Source organism: Nuphar pumila, unplaced genomic scaffold (genome assembly GCF_984573655.1).
Source record: "Nuphar pumila unplaced genomic scaffold, dmNupPumi1.hap1.1 HAP1_SCAFFOLD_1310, whole genome shotgun sequence".
In the NCBI taxonomy this organism is placed as follows: domain Eukaryota; kingdom Viridiplantae; phylum Streptophyta; class Magnoliopsida; order Nymphaeales; family Nymphaeaceae; genus Nuphar; species Nuphar pumila.
In genome coordinates, this window is record NW_028323639.1 from 8,072 (window position 1) to 21,268 (window position 13,197).

The following is a 13,197-nucleotide window of genomic DNA, read 5'->3' on the forward strand; positions in this document are numbered from 1 at the left end:
CACTCCGCCGCGTGCACCAGAGCACAGCGGCGACGAATCGCCCGTAATACTGCCTGTGCACTCAGAGCTGCGCATCGAGCGTGCCAATTCTGCAAGCGGCTCGCCAGTAGCCGCTGTGCCACAGCGCACAGGACAGCAAGACATGCAACAAGCATGAGGTTGTTGAAGTGGCACTCGCGGGTGCTGCGGTACCTCTTTCCAGCGTTTTCCAAGAGGTGTTGGGGAAGAGATGTACACAATTTATTGAGAATGACCCGATATCTTGGGAGCTATTTGTGCCATGTTGTGAGGAAGGGCGACACAGCTGGCTGCTGTTTCTTGACAGATGACGATGGCTGCGTTGTGCTTCCTAGAAATAGCATTTTGTACGGCCCCTGCTGTTCCACTAATCCTGTTACTTTACAAATCACATACCGTGTGGAGTGGCAGGACCCGAGCTTCTATGTCCTAGACATTTGTTGTGTTCAAATTTCCTCTTGCACCCTTTTCAGGCCCCCCTAAAGCCCTGCTGTGGCAGCTGCACGTACCATGGGAGTTTGTTTACTGAGAAATCATGCACGGTCAGGCACTAGAGTGTCATTGCTAATGCCGCAAGCAGCAACCCTGTCAGCAACCGTCCCATGGCCAATCTACGAGGCACCTGTGTGTGAGCATGTACCTTACGCTAAACATCCGGTGGAGCAAGAACTCTGGGGCTAGAAGACACTACAAGTGCTGTCAGTCATGTGATCAACTTAATGAATGCGCGTGTGCGACGTTTTTCCCGGAGCACGACCCGGAGCATGTTCGTTTCCAGCATGATTGTCCTATGGGTACCTACACCTCGCACCAGCCCACCGTCATATATGAAATACAAACTTCGATAACTTACGTCAAGAGCGAGTTTGCATGCGGCGTGATCACTGCCGTGCTTGCATGCGCCAGCAGGTTGCTCAAGAGTTGGCGTAGGTTCCGTAATCCGTCGAATCGCGGGAAAGATTCGCGAATCCCCAGCAGATTGCCCTAATCCGAGAACCAAGCTGAATCTTCCCGGAGCGGGCGACAAGACATCAGCTTTACAAAGAGGTATCAGTAACCTTCTTGAGCATACGCCGACATCTTGACAGGAACGGAGTTTGAACTAGCATTCGTATACAGTCACCATGTCTTCCATTCAGTGCCGAACAATCTTTAGCAGCAAGGCAGCTGCGCCGGTGAAGCGACGAGCGGATGTACTGGTTCGAGCTGAGGTAAAGCCTACCTAACTTCTGGAAAGATAAATTGTCGAGCTTTTGTCCTGTCAGCAATCGAGCCAGGGACAGCCTTGCCACACGGGTCATTACACATCCTGGCACTTTCCCACGGAAGAGTGTGATTTCATGAAGACATGGCACGTTTTATTGGCCAACTGCATAATTCTGAGAGCTCAACTTTTCGCTATGATTGACATGACGTCTGCAAGCGACTACCATGCGCATAGAGGTGCTTCCGATACCCCTCCGACACTGTTTGCCGAGACCGCAATACACGCTATCTTATGCGCTCGTGTTTAATTGCGGCAGGCGCACTTCGTAGTGTCTCGTATATGACATCACCTCGCACATAGAGCTTCCAGTGGGATTGTTAACTTTTATTACTAGGAGACTTCGAAATGTGTGTGGTATAGCCCGGTCCCGTCTTCTTGTCGCCAGGGTCACGTGCACTTCGAGACGGCAGTACGAATTTTACTGGCCAGTACATCAGCAGGGCCGTACAAGCTGGTAAATTCAATCAATTGGTTGCCACTTTCTACAATGATCGTAACTCCTGCCTTTGCAAGCGTGTGCGTGTGGACCATGTCACGTGACTTCCAAGGACAACCCTGACAACCATGGCAGCTTTAGCTCATCTGCGTGAGACAGCGGCAAATAAATCACTGGGCCGGGAGCAGTAGGGAGAAGTATGGAAGCTTTTGTGTTTCAATGTCGTGTTCGCTTCAATATGCATCAAAACTGTTCACGACTTTGATAGCGTTGAAGCAACGTTGAACATGCTACTCGTCCAGACACATCCCCATTGATGAAGGCAACCCTATGATCTGTGTACGTCATATCTCATTGATCACGTGCATTTCCTAGGCGTCTTACTTTCCTCATAAGTGGTACTTCTAAAGTTTCTAGCATTCATGATTCTTGGAACTACCAGGTGAGCGACAACGTTGCTTGGAGTCCCTGGACTGATTTGCGTGGCAGAAGGTAGTACACCTTTATTGGACCGCATTAGGAATGGTCAAGAAGTGCACGAGAAGCCATTTCAATCGTGCAGGCTGCTGATCGGCGTTCCGCCCTCCTAGGGCTGGCTTCCATGGCTGCCCTGGTCTCCGCGAAGCCCGCCAGCGCTGCTTACGGCGACGCCGCAAACATCTTTGGCAAGACCACCGCAACGTCTGGTGCGCTTCACCAGGCTACCTGTTGCTGCATGCATCTGCAACACTGAAGCAGGGGGATGCTTCATTGCCAAGAGCTGCGTGGAGCAGCATTCTGTGGGAGTCGGGAATGTGATTCACATTGAGCTGCCATAACCAGCTGAACTCTTCGAACGGCAACTGTCTCTAGCCTGTGACCGGGCATGGCCTCTTTGCTATCCTGTCACCGCGCTAACTGAAACACCCCGTGTTGTGAGTAGCGACTGGTACAAGGTCTGTCGTGACAACAAAAGTATGGCCTTAGTCCTCATGCGGTGTTTTGTACTAGCAGCATTCAGTTGTGGGCTATTCTAGAACCATCGCCAGAACTGGAGTATACCAGGTTTTAGACAGCGCTTCAACACTTTGTTCAACAGCGTGCCTTGCCGCAGGCTTCATTCCGTATTCTGGCGATGGCTTTGCGCTGTTGCTGCCGTCACGGTACAGTCCCGACAAGGAGAAGCCATTTCCGGGCACGGTGCTGCGCTACGTGGACTTCTACCCTGTCAACAGCCTCACCGTACTCAAGGTGCCCGCCTCCAAGCCGTCTGTGGACGCCTACGGCGACCCAGAGGCCTTCCTGACTGAGCTGCAGAACATGGGCCTCTTCGGCAAACAGGCCTACACCGGTGCGTGTCCACGGGGGACGTATACTTCCTAATAAACAACAACACAGCAGCCAAACATGGAGGTGATGTTCATTGACAGTGTTTTGGCAGAAATGGTTCCGACCCGCAATATTGTCCCGAAAGCTCATCTATGTTCGGGCACATGGATCTGAAATTTGATTAGATGCACAGGCAGAACACTGATAATGGAAGGTGGTGACAGCCCTGATCGATCTCTCCCCTGAGATCCACATACACATTGCTGCATACGTCGCTTGAGAGCACAACGCTGCCGATGAACATGAGCAGCAATACCTGTATGGCATGCTGTACACCTCTTAGGGGCATGCTAACTCACTCCCACGAGGCTCCCCACCAGCGACAGCTACCTTGCCTGTTGTCAACGCTGACCCATTTTGGCCCATGCGCTTTTATTCTGTTTGGGTTTTCAGCCGTGCTGGCCACAGCCTCTGGTGAAACACAGACAGCAGGTGCAGGGTTGTCTTGTTCCAAGGCTGGCAGGATTCCAGATGATGGCAGTCATCGCCTTATCGCATCAGCGCTATCTTCTAAGCCTGCTCAAGCTGTGCATTCGATGTCATCGAAGCAGCCGGGGTAAATATATAGCAAATGCCGATCAGGAAATGTTACCCATGCCAAGCAATTGATACCACTATATTCTGGTTAATTACTCGCATCGTATGCAGGTTCGTCTCGCTCTGAGGGCGGCTTTGCAGAGGGGCGCTATGCTGCGGCATCGCTGCTGGACCAGAAGGTGGTGACCGACAAGAAGGGCAAGAAGTACTACCAGTACGAAGTGCTAGTGCGCTCCGCTGATGGCAACGAGGGTGGCCGTAAGGACTTCATCAAGGCCGCCGTTGGCAAGGACAACAGCCTGTACGTGCTCATCAACCAGCTTGGCGACAAGAGGGTGGTGACCGCCAAGAAGGGTGCCGTCGGTGCTCTCGACTCCTTCCTGGTTGCTTGAGCAATCTGCTGAGAATGATTGTTCAGAGCGGGCACATGTCTTCCTGTACGTTTTAGGCAGTGGACGCGTTGCATATGGCTGGCAGGATGGCTCAAACGCATGGCTTGAACGAGGTTTGACTCTCCGTATTGCGCCAAGCCAGCCAATACATGAGTTGACGGCTCCCCCGCTAGTGAAATGCAGGCATGTGCTACAAGCGACAGGGCCGGCAAATCTAGGAAAGGCTACCAAAAGACGAACAAAAGAAAAGAGAAATGCAGGCATTCGTTTTGGCACTGCGATTTGCCTCGCACATGTCCCCAAAGCTAGTATGACGTCGGCAGGAAGAAGCAGACACGGTCGTCATGACGATGACAGACATCTTGCTTACGGTGAATGAAGACTTGCTTGGGTGTGACCTGCCGAGGTGGTCCGCGCTCGTCCCGTAAGAGGACGCTGCAGGCTCAGTTTGTGCGTACTTCTGTCAAAGGGACGCGCGTCCGCTGAACAGCCATGTGCATGAGTCTGTCGCAAGTCCGAGTTTTCATACCTCCATCACAGTTCTGTTTTGGAAAATTCCTTGTGTTGTATGCCTTATGGATAATTGGCACCTGCGTGCCGCTCGCAGGCCGATTCCTGGTTGTCAAACAGAGAGCGAGGGCAAATAATGGTTTAGCCCGTCAGGCAATATCAGTTCAAATATGTTGAGATAAATTGCCGTTCGGAAAGATTGTAGCGAAGCTTCATGTGAACGCCTCCAGACACGTGTGGTCCATTTGCCAGCCAGGCAGTGAGGATCCCCTGCCTGGAGGGTGAGGTGCAGTTTGTAAAATATGTTGCGGCAAACCAGTAGGTGTAGTTGTGTCCTCGTGCGGGGGATGCTGCATCCCTCCATGTAAGCACGAGGTCAGCCCTGGCTGTCTCGCCCATTGTCAGCGCCGCCATGTTTGAGGTGGCATATTTCTGTCTTTCGTTCTTGCGGCAAACCAGGTCAGTTCTCATTTTTGCAGCTTTGAGGCGGCGTTGCCCCAGCCCCCAGTGTAGGCGTGACATCGCGACATGTAGGCGCAAGATCAGCCCTATCTGTCAACGCCGCGTATTATGGGTGGGACTTCTCATCTTCCACTCATCCCAGCATGATGATGCGCTCAATGACCGGCCGTCGCGCATTTGGGCCACAGCATTGATGGCCTCCAGGATGTTGTTGGCATCCATCTGGTGAAACCCTTGCTTTTCTTCTACAGCATGTGGCCATCATGTGGATGCCGTTGTGTTTCACCGACAACCGGATTTCCTGTTCCTAAACGATGCCGGTTACGAACTTGCGCGGTCAGCGCGGAGCGTGCCCTGTCGCGGGAGCCGTTTGATGGCGTTGTGACGCTCAAGAGGGATCCGCATGCAACCACCGGGGATTGGTGATCCTGTGAGCCCCGGTGAACCACATGAACCTGCCTTTCGCCTCGTGCGTCGCTGCCGACACATCGCCAGCAGGTGCACGTTGCACGACGGCGCACGTGAAAGTTTGCACGTGTGTTGAAATCCAGAGACACGCATCGTGACGTGCTAAGTGCCATGTCACGGGTTCCGATGTTCACGGAACTTGTCACTGGTCGGTGGCAGGCGTTTGCATGCACGCCCAGCACCCACCGCCACGAAAAATGATTTAGTGGAATGGAACCTGTTCTTCTCCCGTGGCTGAAATCGTGTGACATGCACCGTCGTCCCAAGGTGTGGAGCAACGGTACATGACTGTCCCTCAGACTCATGCGCCATCTACGAACACGTGGGTGTCCATCACACGCCAAAGCAAAGGAAAGCAATCGTCGAATAGCCAACCACAACAGAATATCGCAGCTGGGCGACATCAAGGTCCACCAAGCAGTAGCCTTGTCACGATGTAGCCCAGCTCTATGCACAGCGTGTTGACAAGGGCAACGGCGGCAAAAGTCTGATATTCAAATAAAATGACTCTCAACCTCCACAACCAATGTACCCCACGTCTCCTATTCCGAGTGCACATCCACGGACGTTTCGGTCGAGAATGCCGTACGCATGCCATCACTTTCAATGTATATAATCATACCCTGCGGCAATATGATTTTTTTACTGTTTTGGAATAATGTACGACAGACGTTTCGGCTGTGCGAGTATGCAGGAGAAACGCTGTTGTCCACTCTTCAAAAACTCCGCAACGGTCCAGGGTAGAAGTCCTGTGCACAAAGCATGTTAGAGCTCTTCATGCCGATAATAGCATTACAGTTACCGAAAATTTGAGGAAGAGATTGCCTGGGCATGGACTAACATGCCAATACCGACGATCCTATCTGTGGAAATCGCCCTTGGAAGAATAGATGCGCACGGGTAGAACAGCCTCCAGGCCGGCCGGCCCTTTCAATGAGTATTGCGCGAATAATCTCATATGCGGTACATTTTACTATTATTCGGACCATGTTCTTGACCTGGACTGCAACAAGTCTTGGAAATGGAGGTCGACACGGCCAGTACGAATGCTACGCCGGATGCGGCAGAGGGCTGGAACATGAATAGTGCAAAGAGTGAAAGTGGCATGCATCCTCACATATTTGTTGCCTTGCCTGATGGCAAAGTTGTCCTTGGACAGAACTCAAGGAATGTGACCAACAGCGATGGCATAGCCAAGGCCGAAGACAACGGCGACAGCCACACGTCCATCAGCGTACCCATTTCGTACGTAAATCCGGAGGTGTCTGGGCTCAAGCGCCTGATTTTGTGGCGAAAATGGAACGTCGGGCTGATATTCTGTGCGCTCCATTACACTGAACCCTGAAGCGAGGCTCACGTCAAACGTGACGTCTGCCCCTAATCTATGCACATGACTCACTTTGTCTGTGCCACATGACATGAATGTTCAGAGAAAATCACGAGCGCCTTTGAACATGCCTTCTGAAGACCGTCTACGCCTTTCTGGTGCGGTACAATGTCGCGCTCATTCTTGACATGCGAAACAATATAACAAAACATATATACCGTGCATCAGTAGAGACCACCGAGGTTTTAAAAGCAGCTCCTTCCCTTGGTTAACTCTCACGGTATTGATGCAGATGCTACGCATGGGTTACGAGCTGGGGCCGTTGGTAACAGTCTCGCAAGGGCTGTATTTAAAAAATGCGCTTACAGCAGATACTACACCGCACCGTGTGTTTCGCGTTATTTGCGCTACTCCCGACATGATTACAATATACTATGATGTGGATATCCGTTTGGTTGTGAGCGCAAGCCATTGCAGCTAAGAAATCGAAAAGAGATGTACATTGTACGTAGGAGGATGTTCTGTTACGTGATGCAACCCACAGATGTACCGTCTTTACTCACCATATGCATAAACGTATGATACCGAACGTGATTTCGTTTCTACTTGAGTTTTGCTTCTCTGATCTCGGATGCGTTGAGTACTCAATGCAAGGCGTGTCGCGACCACCAGTCGCAGCCTTTGAACACCACTGAGCGTCTGACGCTATTCGCAGGCCTTGATATTCTCTACATAGCAGCCTCGTTCGCGCTTCAGCACCTAGAGCCCAGCATCTTCATTGACTGGCGCACCGGCAAGTTAATGTTCGGCCTGCTCATTGCTGCGGCGGTGTGCGACAGCGTTGCGCTTTGCCTGCTTTTCACCTCCGACCTCTCCATCGGCATCATGGTCGGCGTGTGCATCTCGCAGACTCTCCTGTTCATCCTTACCTCGCTCGTGGGGCCTTACGCACTGATGGCAGCTCGAGCAGTTGCTGTGCTGCTTATGTTTAGGGTGCGTTCCCTTGTTCGGTTCTGTTCTATCGACGTGAGCGCTCCTCTGCACCCGCCAGCGTCGAAACTGTCCGTGGCTATGTCAAACGTCACATGCCATCATCGAGATGTTATCTCCGTGGGGGACTGCATCAATTGAAAGAATGGGGAGCCATGCCGACAAGGATGTGCAAATGAGTCCTTACGATTCATGCTGTCAACCGGGGGGCGAGCGTCTCGTCTGGACCCCAACCAAGCCCAACCCCTTGGTTTCCTTTCACTGCCAGATTCTTGCAGCTCTTCAATCACCTTTCCTTCCCAGCTGCAAATGAAGCGCGAGAGCCACAACAGCTGTATCGATCAACTCCAAAACGGCCTGTACTATACAATTGTTTGTTTTCCCCCCTTCTTGAACAGGGCCGACCAGGTGTTGATCGAGTTTGAGAGCACTGCTTGAAATCCTTAGGCATATACATGAGTGAGGAACGCATGGTGCAGACAGTATACATCCCACCGCGTTGTTGGACCTGAACGGGCCCCCATATGCACCTTCCAAGCGCTCTTGAGACAATCTTGGCATGCCCAGTTTCAGAAGTACACCATGTTTGGCTTCCATGATGACTGCACATTTGATATTCTCGTCAAATTTGGAATTATGGCCGGCGTTAAGGAGATTGTTACTCTCTGTTTTATGAAATAGTATCATCCAAGGGGTCACGCCGTGTAGATACAAGCGACGTCGGTGGAGTTGTCGTCTGTCATCCACGGCCATGCCCCCACAAACGGCTGCCCCGGGTTTCTGTGGCTGCACTATCTCCTCGTCGGCAAGGGCTGTACCTACAGAGGCCCCCGATGGAACGAAGCGGCCCCGCCTGTCCACGAATCGGGCCCTCAGCTTCCCTCAACGTCACCGCCCGGGCTCCCTGCCCCCCCCACACGTAGCGGCGATCCTAACCTTGGACGCATCATTGATTCCGAGCTCATCCGCACCCAAGCAGACCTGGATCCGTCGCACACAACTACAAGGGAAGCGCACTTACCGTTTGGCCCGCGCAACCCAAGCGCAGACACTCGCGTGGATAGCCCGTTCTTCTCTGGTGTGACGCCGGAACTGATTTGGCGCTGCCGACGGGGCGCCCCCTTGAACTTGTCGCAAGACTTCCCCACACCCCTGTTTGCACATGCACATTTTCAGCCTAGCGCGTTTGAGGCTCCTCAAGCCACAGGGCCGTATGGTTTTCTCCGCGGCGCTCCCATCGAGCTCCCCCCTGCTGTCTGGTGCTTCTCGGACCCTCACGAACTGAACATGGCCCCCTCGAGCGGAGATGTCACGCTCGCCAGCCTCGCCCAGCAAGCCTCTGCAGGTCCCTCTCGAGCAGTGGCCGCAGCTGACCCACCGTTGCCATCGGTTCCCTCCTTCCATGACACACCGATCCAAGATGTGCTGCCCTCTTTCGGACCGGATGACTTTTGCGCCAGGCCGCCACTGATGACTGGCTCCTTTGAAACCACGCAGCCGTCAGGCTCTGCTTTGCGTTTCAACGTGGGCGCGCCCAACGAGGGCCCGGGCCCCATCTCTGCTGCCTGCAGATCCCCGCCGTCTCGCACAGCATTCGACTCCGACTCAAGCGAGGCGCAACTCTCGCCCTGCTCGCAAGGCCTTTCCGGCCGTATTCTAGACGCCGCATGGCTCGTGCAGGCTGGCCACGAGCCCGACGCGCCTGGCCGCCGGCCGCAAGCCGCCGCCTCGCCCGCACTTGCTGACTCACCATCCGTCAGCTGCAGCCTTGCGTGGGAGCAGGCGGAGGCCGAGCTGTGCAACGCAGGGCACCTGAGCGGTGCCGCAGGCCCTCGAGGCGCGAAGCGTGCAGCTCAGCGGCTGCAGGGCGCCTCCGGCAACGTCGGCGCCGCACACGGCAGCCCGGTCACCGTGCATGAGAACCCCATGGCCTACTTCACATCTCCAGTGGTGAGTCCAGTGGCAGTACACGAGAACGACTCAGAGGCTCGTCGCACAGGGGGTCAGCCCAAGGCCATGCCACGATCCAGAGTTTGGCGGTGAGGCCACAGGCAAGCGACGTAAGGTAGAAGGCCACTAAGACAACCGCGCTAAAGCGAAATAGAGTGCGCACTCTACCCGCCGGATGCGCGCCGTGCTCCCCTCAGATAAGCACTTTTCACCAGCAATGGCAGGCGGCTGCCTGCAATGTCAACGCATCTTTGAACATAAGCGTTCCCGCGACATGATGACTTCGACAGGGGTAAAAATGCAGTGCATATGCTCATTAGCAGTGTGATCTTCTCAGTGGTTGTCAAATAAAACTACGTACTGCGCGTCTTGTCTGTCACTCAGAATTATTGTTTGGCACACCGTTCTATATGTCCCCTGTGAGGATGCTGCATGCCTGGCACACTGGAGTCCACAGGCTTGCCTCTAACAGCTGTTCTGAACTTTGTGAATTAAATGATCCTGTCGCACTGTGGTGTCCCACATATCTAGGCCGTTGATAAGTGTGGGGGCGTGTCAGCATTCACCGTACACATGGCATGCTGTGCCACCAATGGGCTCAATACTCACCACCGTTCGTGCTTTCCATGCCCTCCTTGGGTTTTCAACCCCATGACGTGTGCTTTGCATGGTTGTGAGCACGCGACGCGCGGACCCAAAATTACGCGCCGCGCGCGCGCAGAGGCCGAACGCGCCCGCGCGTCGCGCGAAGGGCTGTTCGCGCCAAAAGGCAACGTTCTGGCGCCAAAAAGTTGCATTTGAATTTCAAAAGTCGATTAAAACTACTTTAGTCGGGAAGCAGGCACAGTTTGCGTGCGTGACAATATAAAGCAAAGCAAATAAGTCCCCTGTGTAAATATACATTCTAAATGGAGGGCTTTTTGACCACATCTCGTGCCAGTGGCAGTGGCAAGCGGCCTAGGACGGACACTGAAACCTCGAAAGCAAGTTCAGTCGCGCCTGTGCTGGTCAGCAAAGACCCCATCTGGGAAGAGTTTATTGTTCACAGTGTTGATGCCGGAGGGCATTACTCAGCGACTTGTGTGCATTGCAAGAAGACGTTCAAGCTGAAAACCTCGCGTGCTAAAGGCCATATAGGACACATCCCCAAGTCCGGAATCTCTGCATGCATAGACGTCCCATCTGAAATCAAAGCAAAGTACGCTGCTGTTGCTGCTGCATCCAAGAAACCTGCGGAGAACACGGCCAAGATGCCTGTGATGAGTTGTTCGGCAACTCATCACTTTACGCGAAGCAGCACGACAAAGTCGCACAGTTCTTTTACTATAACGCAATCGCCTTCAACGCTCACGTAAACTGACCCAAACGCGCGCGTTCGAGCACGTCCTGCGGATGCGCGCGCGCGTCCGCGCGACATCTACAACCATGGTGCTTTGAATCTTCACCAGACATGAGAAATCGACGCTGAGCTCTTGCCCATTATAAACATTAACAGGTTGGCGTCTGTATCAAACATGTCTGTACACGCAAGTGGGTGAGTGCCACTCACATGCTGGCGATGATGTGTGTTTACCAAACAATACTGCATGTTGGTGTCTTAAAGTGCTATGTGGCGCATGACCAGAATGTTGCATGACGAGACTGCATATCATCGCACAATGCGTGATTGCATACCATGCATGCTGTGAGCCTTTGAGTCCTCATTCTGCTAGGCTTGTGCGCTTTGCTAGGGATTGACATGCACAATACCACTGAATGTCTGAGAAGCTAAGAACAATAGACGGCCACACTGAATTCAATCGTCTTGCTGCATAACGTCGATGGAGATAACTCAACCTCCATTATCTGACGATGCACAGTTGGTGTCCGTCTGTCTGCTGCCTGAGCGTGCGCTGCCTGGATTTCGCCTGCCAAATTATTATAATGCTATTTCAGATTCACCAGCCCTTGAATCATCTCCTGAAATGGAGCGCTGTCCAATACATGTGTTTCAATATCAAGATTGGAACGTGAAACGAGCATACCTGGCTTTGAATACTCTTTGTCAGCTGTATTCTTGGGTGTTTGGGAATGCAACAGTTGCAAGTCATTGGAATGCAGCAGCCTGTCTGTTGTTTATGTGGCCCATAAAGCTTTCCCAGACCCAAATGTGTGCAGATGTGTTGTAGTGATGAACTGTTGCAGGTGGCAGGAATGCAGCTTGCTATCCCAATACAATTCCATCCAACTCCCTGCGACTTCCAGCCTGGTTCCCCCTGGTTGCCAAAGCAGAGAGTCACCATCGCCGTTGTAATGCATATGTTGAGCGTTCATTCATACCGAATGCGGCAGGCACATATGTTGATGACTTGCTCCCGGCGTTCTAACTTTCCTGAAAAGGATGACTTGCAAGCTTTCTCTTCTGTCAGCAGTGTGTCTCGAGATACGAGTCCTGCACGCCTGCTGTGAGAACTTTAAATTCTCATTGTGACACAATGTAATCAAGGCTTAACAGGCAGGTCTCTCACAGCCAACAAGTCAAAAAATTAGACTTAATTTCACCATGTCTACCACTTGTGAGTGCTCTTTTGGCTGGTGCATTCATTTCTTTCCTTTCATACCAGTGCTGTTGTGAATTTTGACAGAGTCGAACTACACGATCTTGCAGTCATATAACATGCAAATGAGGATTTGGAGCACATGCAGACACTGAAAACGTGTGCTATACGCATACTATATTCAAACACAATGATTGCAACACCGTCCTTGTAGACAGCTATGTCTAACCAATCCCACACTCCAACCTTCCATGCAAGACCATGACACAGCTGTGTAGATGCAGATCTGCATGGCGCTGTCCGAAACACCATACATAATTGTGCAGAATCTTTTATTTAGGAAGGTGTTGGTTTGCCATTTCATTGCCTGCTGAAGAGGCTCACGGGCCAGAGAACGCTTGTTGCGGTGTCAATCACATGCAGAATATGAAGCGCCGTCAGGGTTATTGGAGGCAAGGCAAGGTTCCTGGAGCGTCCGTGACGTAAAGCACATGGCATACACCGCATGACATGGCATCTATATTCTGTACTCAACAGAATTCATAAGCGATCGTGAAATGGCTTGGGTATGACACCATCTGGCGAAGACAACGGTTGGATGGTGTCAGCAACTGGATTCGGGTTACGTATGCCAACGTGTCCGTTGCTTCCTGGCACCGTCAATCCTTTACCAAGGCCCATAAAATATTGTAGCGCATTCTAAGTGATACATGGTGAGGACTCGAGACATAACGTGAATGGGAACTGACCAGTGTGCATGCCTGAACGTTCGACACAGCCAACCCTGATGCCAATGATACGCAATCCTGTTACTTGTTTCGTTCGAGACCAGTAATTCAAGCGAACCTGCGAGTTGCATTCGCCGAGGCATGTCTCCATGCACGGTCGAATCATGCGCGAAGCCCCGTCACATAATGTGATTCCCGGATTCCCGC

The 13,197-nt window shown here is 52.4% G+C and overlaps 1 protein-coding gene across 1 annotated transcript; it reads left to right on the top strand.

The window, feature by feature from the left end:
* The first annotated feature begins 1,092 nt into the window (after window positions 1-1,092).
* On the top strand, window positions 1,093-4,812 carry LOC149809392 (oxygen-evolving enhancer protein 2, chloroplastic-like). The gene is made up of 4 exons (XM_089994858.1): window positions 1,093-1,229; window positions 2,284-2,407; window positions 2,815-3,051; window positions 3,738-4,812. Exons 1-4 carry the CDS (start codon window positions 1,143-1,145, stop codon window positions 4,016-4,018), a joined length of 729 nt encoding a protein of 242 aa, XP_089850984.1. The 5' UTR covers window positions 1,093-1,142; the 3' UTR covers window positions 4,019-4,812.
* Window positions 4,813-13,197: the final 8,385 nt, after the last annotated feature.

Bases quoted from the DNA above. Each gene is read 5' to 3' on its own strand.
- LOC149809392 (XM_089994858.1), top strand. From the start codon at position 1,143: ATGTCTTCCATTCAGTGCCGAACAATCTTTAGCAGCAAGGCAGCTGCG. The intron at 1,230-2,283 runs GTAAAGCCTACC...TCAATCGTGCAG, and splicing joins ATGTACTGGTTCGAGCTGAG to GCTGCTGATCGGCGTTCCGC. The intron at 2,408-2,814 runs GTGCGCTTCACC...GCCTTGCCGCAG, and splicing joins CAAGACCACCGCAACGTCTG to GCTTCATTCCGTATTCTGGC.